At 55.0% G+C, this 10,759-nt stretch overlaps 1 protein-coding gene across 1 annotated transcript in view; it reads left to right on the forward strand.

Moving 5' to 3' along the window:
* Positions 1–10,759, forward strand: part of DLG3 (discs large MAGUK scaffold protein 3) — an 82,930-nt gene that overhangs the window by 3,200 nt on the left and 68,971 nt on the right. The window contains exons 3-4 of the mRNA XM_035892133.1: positions 4,011–4,159; positions 5,834–5,989. Coding sequence (XP_035748026.1) covers positions 4,011–4,159; positions 5,834–5,989 — 305 coding nt within the window. The remainder of the gene's footprint in view (positions 1–4,010; positions 4,160–5,833; positions 5,990–10,759) is intronic.

A 10,759-nucleotide genomic window follows, 5' to 3' on the forward strand; every position in this document is an offset into this window, starting at 1 on the left:
CTGAGGCCATGGAGCCAAGCGTGTGACTTGCTGGGAAGCAGCCTGGTGAAAGGGTGCTCGGGGACGCTGTGGCTGCACTGGGGCGATTGTGGCCCTGCTTTCCCCCTGCTCCCCAGAGCCCCACAGGGAGATGCTTAGCCCTCCTCTCGTGTCACCAGGGAGGACAGGGCTCACACGCAGAAGCAGCTCGCTGACCTTTCCTTCCCGGAGCCAGGGCTGAAAGGGGTCCTTGTGCCCTTTGCAGCGGTCAAAGCTGGGCAGACAGGCAGGGTTTGTGTGCGCTTGGCCACCCAGCTGCCAGCAGCCCAAAGGGCAGAGCTTCTCCCCAAAGCCCTCTGGGGCTCAGCTCCTCTCCCGTGGCTGGCACAGACCCCAGTGAGGTCCTATCAGCTGCTTGGGACCCCAACCCTCCCCTGCGGCTCCTTTTACCCCAAAAAAGGTTCCTCCAGGAGAGCCCAGCTGCTGCAGAGGCATGAGGAGCGGCAGGCTGTTGCCAGCCTGCGGTGCTTCCCTTTGTGCAAAACTCCAGCCGGGAACTCCGCTCGCCAGCAGTGCTGCTGGGGATGGCGGTTGCAGCTTCACCAGGTGACTGCAGGAGCCAGGGTGGAAAACTGGAGGAATGTGGAGGATTCCCAGCCCTGAGGACTCCTCCTCTTTCAAATTAGCCCATAGACAAGGATGGAAATTCGTAGCTTGTTTGAAAGCTCTGCTGTGGCGACCGTATGTGTGAATCCTCCCTATGGCAGCGGGGCTGCAGCTGGGAGGCTGGTGTGAGGCTGGAGTTTCTGCTTGGGGTAAATCTGCAGTGACATAGCTGATGACAGTGCACATGGTGGGGAAGAAAAGTCATTTTCTGGAAGTGCGCATGCTGGCTGGCACAAGGGTGCTGCATTAGTCCTCAGATGCTGGTGCTATAGAAATATTTAATGCCATTTATTTGACATATTGACCCCAGGAGGAAATTGTTAGACAAATTCTAATCTCTGTAAATCTTGACTTACTGGATTTAGAGTGGATTTACACTGTCATCAAACAGAAATTGGGCAGTAAGGCAGAACATGCAGCATCATCTTTTGCTACCACAACGTCCTCTTACTGAGGCTTTTCAGGTAGTGCTGCTCTTACAGTGCGCAGGTGAGGCAGACTTGTGTGCAACTTGTGATGCCCATAAGAAATGAAGGAAACCAGCATATATTTAAATTATCTTTAATGCCACAATGCATGCATGTCCTAAAATGTACTCCTGTCACCACCGCACCCTTCGCTGCTTGAACGCCGTCCCCCAATCCTGAAACTCCTCTAATCCCTAATTGTCAGCAACAATTCCCTCTCCCAGCAAGCATCTAAAATGGGCTGATGGTTTCGGAGGTGGAGAGCGGCTGGTTCGATGGACAAGCTTCCTGCTCCACGGGCACCTTGCCAGCTTGGCCGCCCAAGGCTGTGTTCCTGCAGCAGATGGGGGACAAACGGGGATGCCGGCAGCGGTGCACCCCCGCGACAGGGCTGTTCAAATCCTGTTTTCATTTTTGCAAAGTTTTGTGCATTCCAAGTGTAATCCATGCAGCCAGGGGCCCCTGCTATCCCATTACACAATGACTATTTTTATAGCCAGAGGGAGAGATGTTTTTGCACAAAAACAAAGTCCCGTTTGTCTGACTGCACGATGACTACTTGCCGTGACCTCATGTCTGATTTGGGAGGGCTTCAGGGGCTGCCAGCAGCGCGCTCAGCACCTGGGGGGCTGCAGAGGGGATGCCCCAGGTGCGGTGGGTGGATCTGGAGACTCCTACTCCTCCCGTCATTGCCGGCTGCCCCATTTGTCCTGGGGGGCCTGGCAATGATGCAGCATGAAGCAGCAGCTCCAAAAGCAGCATCGACGCCGGGCAGCCGCATGGCCTGGCTGGGCTCCCTGTGGGCACAAAGCCACTCTGCCGGCAGCTTGTTCCCTGCAGCTGGGAAGTCACCAGGCAGCCCCTGGGAGCTGGATGATGGGGGTCGATGCTGCTCCCCATCCCATCTGCAACATGGATGTGCTGCCACAGTGCATGGGCATGTGGTTAAGCGCAGGGAGAGGATGGGGACATGCGTTTTGGGGTGCAATCCTGCTTTGTGTAAGCCTCCTTGGGAAATAGCCTCGGGCAGTGCTCAGCACGTCCCTGCTTATGATGCCCAGTGCTCACCAGATTTCCTTTGGAAATCTTTGTAAAGTGGGCACTTAATACCACGTGATGCCTCGGTGTGGCATAGTTTCAGGTAAGAAATCACACGCTGAAGTGCTGGTGCAGCCGCTTCATCCCTGAGCTCCCAGGGAGCTCCGGAGGCCACGGCCCCCTTGAGCTGAGACCACCACTGGCCCTTGGGGTCGCTCGCAGAAGAGGGGCTCTCCAGCCTCCTCCGCAGCAGACACAGGTACAGAAAATGAACTCGGGTTCCTGCTGCGGCTTTCCCTGCTCCAAGTGCTTATTTATGCTACCGTGACTTTTTGGCCCTTCTGGCTCCACCAGGCTTCCTGTTTTCCAGGTACTTGAAGGGATTTATTACTTTTTTTATGCCTTTTGCAAGGCGTTCACCAAACTCTTTTGGCCGACCTTTTGGAGCTTTACCTTTAACCTGGCAGCATTTACCATCCTTTCTGGTTTTCTCATTTGGACACAGCTTCAGCTTTTAGACAAATGTCTTCTCGCTATTAGCCTCCCTTCCCCTGTGGTCCAGCCTTGCTTTCCTCCCTTTTGCCTTTACAATATCCTCCAGCCAGGCACTGTGCATTTGCTCTGATGTCCCAGTGGGGTCTCTCTAAATAAGCCCAGTGCCTACCACAAATGTTTTACCCTTTTTGTTACCCCTTTCAGTTTCTTCATAAAAAAGCTCCTCACTTTTGATGTAGTTCCCTTTCTGAAATTAAACCCTTCTGCAATGGGTATATTGGCTTTAGTTGCTCCTATGGAGGTGCTGGATCTGGAGATCTGTGTCTGACCCAGTTCTGGAGATGAGCAGGGGGCTGCTGGGGGCCGGCAGCTGCTGGAGCACATGGCAGTGGGGGCTTCCTTAGGATGTAGTGAAGCCCCCTGCAGCCCTGCTGCTCCCTGCAATCCTCCGCGTGTGACTGGGAGAGGGTAAAATGCTCCTGGCAAGGGTAGGAGAGGGTCTGGTTTCCCACAGCCCCTCTGGAGCTACACCTGGGCAGCAGCTGCCGTCACTGTCACCCCGTAACTGCCTCTGGGGCAGTGAGGGCTGGGACGCCCCTTCTCACGCCTCCCTCCAGAGCCACTGTGATTTACAGCAGCAGGCTCAGGTCCTTGGAGCCCAGTGTGCGGATACCTGGCATCTGCTTGTGGCAGTGTGCAGGTAGTATCGTGCCAGGTGGGAAGGGGAGTTTTATCAGGGAAGGAGCTGGAGGCAACAGCTGTAGCCAGCAACTTTAGAGCTTGTACACCATGAGCCTGCTGTCCGAGTGCCCTGTGACTTCTCTGCCTGTCCTGGTGGGAAGGGAGCCCCTCTGTGGGCCAGGGGCGTGGGGGAGCAGCGATGGGGAGGGAGAAGCCTGGCAGCATCAGGGCAGGCAGGCAGGGGCTGCCTGGCGCACGAGGCTTCTCTGAGCAGAAGGGACATGGGACCACGCATGGGGCTGGCACAGCCGGGAGGAGAGTGGGATGGGGTGGGTTTATGATTGATGTTGCTGAGCGCGGTTTGCTCTTAGTCCTGTGAAGCGTGTGGTCGTTGCACCATGGAAATGCCCGTGCCTTCCACAGCCGTGGGGCACTGCGCGCTGAGCCAGGCGCCCCATTGCACCTCTTGCCTTGCAGGGCGGGCCATGGTGGCAGCGCAGCAAGGGTGGGGAGCCAGCAGAGCCCTGTCCCAGCCCATCACCCAGGTGCCAGCCTCTCACAGAGGGCTCAGACTTACAGTGCTCTGGGGGCAGAGCGGGTGGGCATTGGTGCTGCACCCCATGCAGAAGGCTGGCATCAGGCTGCCTCCCTGGTCCTGTGGATGTTTTTCATGATGTTTTGCAGATATCCATGAATTCTATGATTTCACGCTGCGCTCCGCACCCCTGCAGCCTCCCAGCCCGGATGCACATTGCGGCACAGCTGGGCAACAGCATGGGGCCACTGAGCCCAGCTCCAAAGTCACACCTGGAGAGCTCCAAAACCTCCCCGAGGTAAGAGCTGCTCTGGCATGATGCTGCGGGGCCAGACCCTGCGAGCTCCTGCACCGCGGGGGAGGCAAAGGGGCACAGGAGGCTGCTGGCCACTACAGCCTGGCCAGCTCACACCCAGGGTGTTTCCACGCCTCCTCTGTCATAGCTTGTCTCATTAATGAGGCAACTTCTCTGGTTCACAAGTGTTAATTGAATTACTCCTAATGCAAATAGTTTCAGCTCCAGCTCTGGTTCCTGCTCTGCTGTTGGCAGCTGGATTAGTTGCTCCCGTCTGACACTGTTTCCCACAGAGGCGTTTCAGCTCTCTGATCTAGCCACCTCACAGGCTGGTTTGATAAATGAAGTAGGTTGAGTCTTTTAAGTTTCCCTTTTCAGGATTTTTTTGCCAGCTCTCAGACAACTTCTGTCTCTCTTATTTGCATTCTCTGTAATTTTCAACAGCCCTTTAAAAGATACAGCACCAGGTGGGGAGGCAGGAACTGAGCAATAGGGTCTCAGTTATCCCAAGGGCACCAAGGTAAATAAAATTGCCTCGTGCCTTTGCAGGCCCTCTTCCCGTCCCCCTCATGCCTCCTGCCCTGCCAAGGGATGCTGTGGAATGCCCCTGAACTGGGGATGCAGGAACATTTGTGCAGAAATGCAAAAATTCAGGGATTCCTCCTTTCAGTGAAATACTCCTATCAGATAAACACCTTATTTCTGCCTCACAGACTGAACTGGCTTCCCCATACCTGTGGGGATACCAAATTTTTATGGCACACAGGGACAATGGAGCTGAACAATGTCTTCTAAGGAGGAACACTTTAAAGGAGTTTCATGACAAGAACAGGGCAGACGAAACTGCCCACAATCAGTGCAGGAGATATCTGTGTCCCTCTGACTCACGAACCATTTTAGTCCCATTTTTTTCTTGACTCCTTTACATTGACAATTCCTCTAGTTAAAGGCAAACCTGCAGATCTAGTCTGTGCTATGAACGGATTTTTAGTGGTGTTATACTGTAGGCAGTAGGATCCCACTTGGTTTTTTGGGTCTCCTGTGGCCTTGATCCACCCACCAGCGAGGTCTGCTGGCAACAGCCATCAGTCTCTGCGGCCAGGCCAGTCCATGGGGCCCGAAAGAGATGTGGCAGTCAATAAGGACATTTAAAAATCAGTGGGGAAGCAAGTGGGGAAGCAACCGTGGGCCTGGTGCAGCCGGCATGAGGGGCGCTCCCGCTCCCCCTCTCAGTGCCCTGCGCGCAGGGGGGACAAGCAAAGCAGCCAGTCTCGGGGCTTCCCTGCACCAAACACAGCCCAAGCCCATCGATGCCATCAAATCCCTCCTCCTTTCTCCAAAAAATATGTTTAAGGCATCTTGTGTTGCTGCAACGTGAAATGCAACAGGGAGCTGCCCCTGCCTGGCAGCGGGGCAGCCCCAGAGTCCCCTGCCTGCAAGCCTCCAGTCAATATGGACAGTCAATAAGGACATTTAAAAATCAATGTGGAAACAAGTTCCCTGCAGTGACCCTGCCACCCATGGGGCCAGTGCCAGGGCAGGCTGTCACAGGTGGTGGGATGCTCACTGAAGGCCGTACGAGCCCCCTGCATAGGGGAAAGCTCATTTTGGCCCTCCAGAAGCAGGGGGCAGGGGGCTGGAGGCAGCTGCCCGCATGTACTCCTTGTCTTGTTTCAGGATCCGTCCTGGGACGGTGAGCAGAGGCTTCCTGCAGGGGCTGGGGACAGCACGCCAGGGACACTGCCACGGCTGGTGAGGGTGACGGCACGGAGGACGGAGGCACCGGCCAGCGTCTGCAGCCTGGTGCTCAGCTCTCGCAGCGCCCTGCCCCAGGTGAGCCTCCAAGCGCCCCACGCCGTGTCCCACCCTGCCAGCCCAGCCGGTGGCTGGCACTGAGGGGACAGCACTGGAGCCATGTGCCCATAGCACTGCGGGGATGGTGCCAGGGAGGCGTTTTGCTCCCCTGGGGCTGGCAGTGTTTCTTCATGGCTGTTCTGGTGATGCTCAGGCTAGGAAATCTAGCAGTCACCTGTGCCAGGGGCTGAATGACAGTGAAATCGTCCCCTTGTGTTAACATTTACCATGGCCCAGTGTCAGCCCTCAGGGCTCGGAAGGCAGGCGGATATGGCGCAGAAATGAAGAGGCTACGTGGAGCTGGAAATCCTCCCAGCCCCGTCCCTCTCGCCCCCGGCACTGGCACACTCCCACGATGCAGATTTCCATATTTTTTTCTCTGAGCTCTTAAATGGCAGGACCATTCCTCAGCTTACCAGGAGCTTTTCTCTGCTGTCTTATTTACTTGGAAATGCCGTTTATTTGGATGTGCAACATAAATCTCAGCTTCCTCCTAGTGCGAGTGCATTGTTTGGGCTATGCATTTGAGGGGAGTTTTAGGGATGAGCAAAGGGCAAAATGCATTTTTGGGAGGGGTGAAGTGGCCAGGATGGATGGAGCTCACTACAGATTTCAAATGATATGAAAATGTTGTTTTCCTTGGCATAGTTTGAAATAATGCTTGTTTGCTAAGTCAGTCTTCTTCAGAAATATTTTAAATATGAAAATTGCACTGCTGCTTTTCTCTCCTTTTTAAATGTTTCCCTTCTTATTCTGGACTGCAATAAAATGGGTAACACCCCATTTTTTTCCCTTACTGTTTAATTTCTCATTTTCCTCTTGCTACTCTCTATGTTTTCAGACATTCACCAAATCTTTACCAGTTTTGGAAGGGCAGGACAGTGGTTTTCTGGATATGACAGGACGATGAGCTTGGCTGCTGGTCTCCATCCGCCAGTGGGAGGGAACCATGACCGCAGATGGGGGCATCACAGGGCAAAACCCAGGAGGGGTGAAAGCCTGATCATTCGGGAACAGTCAGATTTTAAGGGATTTTCTTCCTAACTGTCCCAGGCTGGAGTGCAGTGGCTCTTGCATCCAGCCCCAAACGTCTAGCTGAGTTGCAATGTCTCCTTTAGCAGTAGCCACCTAGCTTTGATTTTAAGACTTCATGCGATGGCGAAATCTGCTGTGTCCCTAGCCTGGCTGGCCTGATGGTTATTTATCCTTCCCATTAATAATCTGTGCTTTGCTGTTAGCCTGGATTTCTCTTGCTTTAGCTCCCAGCCCCAGGAAATCTTGATGCCTTTGTTTGCTAGGATAAAGGACCATGGCAATCAGAAATGTTCCCAACATGTAGGTATTTATAGATGCGTCTAAGTTCCCTCTTAACTTTCCCTTAGATAAACTAAACAGATTGGCTTCTTCACTCACACAGTGTGAGGCAGGTTGTTCCAGCCCTGAAATAATTCCTGTCATTCTTTTCTTAAGCTTTTTTTTTTTATTCTCAGCCTCCTCCTTTCCTAGCCTGTGTCAGTATGGGTCAGGAGCCGGTCCTCGGTGCTGGGTGCTGGCACTTTCAGGGTCACCCATCCACAGGGACCACAGCTCCCGGCCCACAACAGGGGGTCACTGCCCAAGGGGGAGTGGGTGGGGGGGGCCCAGGTGGGCAGGATGGGGTTCTGGGAGTGCTGTGCTCCAGGAGGGCTCTTGTCTGCAGCTTCTTTCATCCCAGGGATGGCCACTTCACAGCCTGGCCACCAGCAGAGCAGGGATCTGGAGGGGAAAAAACATCGGGATGGTAGTGTTCAGTGTTGGGCTTATCCATGCCTGTAGTCCTGCCTGAAACTCAGCTTTCTGTGGAGACCCAGCAGCTTTCCTGGAAACTGGGACCAAGTGGTGCTGGAGAGCTACAGGCTCAAGCGCCGCTCCTCTGCAGCAGCCCCTGTGCTGGGATGCGGGGGCCTTGGACACGGCGATGAGCCTGTTCCCCCAGATGTCTTCTTCATTGCTGAACACAGGCCTTGCCCTGGTGGTGCAGGAGCATTTCCAGCAATCCCCCACGTCAGCGATCTGGACCATGACACAGGATCAGCTGTGCCTGGGGGCAAGCTGTGCTGATGGACCACAGAACTTCACATCCCTCACTCCTGCATGAAGGCACTGAGGCACCTCAGCTCCTGCCCAGCATCACCTCATGTTGGTTCTCAACAGCCCCAGCATGCAGGACACCAGTCAGGGCTGGATAATACCCACACACCCAGCTCCTGCCCACCTCCATGGCGACTTCTTGCTCCCCAGCCTTGGGTACGTGCTTTTTGCCACGGGCATTTCCAAAGTGGGTTTCAGGAAAACACTTGAGATGGCAAATGGCAGTTGGAAGAACTGGGGAAGCTTTTATAATGGGTGATATTTAATGCTAGGGCAGGAGGGCACCAGCTGTAGGGCAGAGCAGCTGCCCCCCTGGTGCTATCAGCCCAGGAACAAGAGCTCTAGCGGACACCCTGCCACTGATAAAAGGCAAGATGATGAACTGGCTTGTCCTGCCTGAAGTAAGTGCAATTCTCTTATCGCATCCATCAATGTAAATAAGTTTTTTGTTGTCCTGGCTTTGCTGTCTCCCCTGCCTGCAGCTTTCCCCAGCAGTGATAGCAGAGCAAAAGCCACCATAACCTGCTTTAGCCAGGAAAAGCATGAGAAATAAATTGCCTCTCCGCACAAATGCTTCCAGGAACCGGAAATTTTCTGCCTGCTGGCAAGGATGTGTGTGTGTACTCCGAGTAGCCCTGCAGCGTCCAAATGGCTGCTGCAAAGGAAGTGGGACCGGTAAATACAGCAGCAACATGCGCTTCTTGACAGCGAGGCTTAGTGGGCTGAAATCATCCCTCCATGGGAAAGTGGATGTTCAGCCCTCGAGGGGGCAAGAACAAAGGGACTTGGCCAGCTGAAATGTCCCGTCAAGGTGTTCAAAGGCACAATCCTGCCTCAGCTCTGGGGTTTGTGGGGTTTTATTTGCCAAATCCTCCATTTCAACCTTTCCCTGAGCCCTGTGGTTGCCTTAGCAGGGCTGCTCAGGGCTTGTGTGCATCCACAGTGGGAAGACCCACAAGGATGCTCCTGTGGCCAGTGCCATTCGCCTGCGCTCACAAGCTGGCAGGAAGGCTGCTTCTCTCAGTAGACGCTGTTCTCAGTCTCCGTGCTGGGAGCAGAGAGCAGCCAGCTGTAAAGATAAATGAAAGAGGAACAATGCCGCTGATGAGCAGAAACTCTGCGCCTGCGAGGAAATGCTGCTCTTCTGCTGCCCTCTCCTACCTCCCGGCACGGCTCTGCAGCCGCTCTGACTTCATCCCTGTGATCGTGCCAGCACGTGCCGCCCCTTGCGCCGTCGCCTGCCCATGCATCCCTCCCTCCCTCCTGCCTGCCAAGGGTTTCACCGCTCCACTGCCCGACGCCAACGCCGCAGCTCTGCCCCTGCTCAGCCCAACAGCCAACCCTGAGCCACAGCAGGTCATAACGTGATGGAGAGAGCAAGCAAGCCTGCTTCAGAGGACACATTCGGTTCATGCTCCGAAACCACCGGTGAATAGGAAACCTTGCTGGCAGGGGGTGCTGCCGCTCTTGCAGGCTGTGGTTGTGTGGGATGCTGCTGAGCATGCCCACAGCCTGACAGGTGCAGGCTGTGCTTTAGCCCTGCTAGGCTGAGGCCAGAAACATCCCCTTCCCTCCCTGCGTCCCAGGCAGGACATGGCCCAGCTCTGCAGAAACACCCTGGCAGGGTGTTAGGAGCCCTTCCTGCTGCACCCGCTGCTGAAGAAGATGCGTTCGCCTGCCCCATAACCCACAGCTCAAGTGCCAAAAAGGTTCACGGAGCTCCCTGGGGGATTTGGCAGAGAAAGGCAGGCTGTGCCACCAGCATGGCAACCGGCTGTCTGCTTCCCCCATCCTTCTCTCACATGCTTTTTCCTCTTTCACGATGTGCCTTTGGCCAAAGAGAAGGGTGTTCTCATGCTCCATGCCTTTGCCTGGCAGGAGCGGCTCTGGTCAGGATGAGACTGGCGTGTGGTGGATGCTGCAGCTGCAGAAATGCCCACTGCCAGCTCCCCGCTCCCCCCTGCCCTGGCTGCAGCCCCACCACTCTTCATTTTCTCTGCGAGGTGTGTGAGACGGGAAGCACCAAGGAGCATCAGGGAAATTGCGAGCGAATGCCTGACAACAAATGCAGCCCCCCCAAGAAGCCTCCCATGTTGTTGCTTGTTTGCACATGCCCTGCTGTCCCCACCATCCCATGTCCTCTCTGGGGGCTGGCTGGGCAGGCAGCTGAAGCCATCACTGCAGGCCAGACTGGCCACTGCTTTATCTCAGCTCGAGCCTAGCAGCATCAGCCTTATGACCCAAAAATCCTGCAAAGTGGTTAATGCTCAAGCAATGGGAGCAGAGAAGCAAACAGCTCCAGGAGGGACGCCCTCTCCCCATTGCATCCCCTACACCTTTGAGAACACGTTTAATTTTAGGAGAAGCAGAGAAGAAAAGCAGCAACCCACAGCCCAGAGGCCCCAGCTGCTGCCCCGCTGTCACTTGAGCTGCTTTGTGCCTGGAGGTCGCTTCAGGGCTCTGCATTCAGATGCTCTCCAGTGGTTTTGTGTTTCGACATTGCAGACAGGCTGGAAAGCCAAAGCGCTGAAGCCAAGAGGGTGTCTGTCTGCAGTAATGCACTCAGACTGAAGCACACATCAGCCCTGTGCAGCACGGACACCCGGCTGGGGACCCCCC

This window comes from Egretta garzetta, unplaced genomic scaffold (genome assembly GCF_000687185.1).
Source record: "Egretta garzetta isolate BGI_Z169 unplaced genomic scaffold, ASM68718v1 scaffold404, whole genome shotgun sequence".
NCBI lineage: Eukaryota > Metazoa > Chordata > Aves > Pelecaniformes > Ardeidae > Egretta > Egretta garzetta.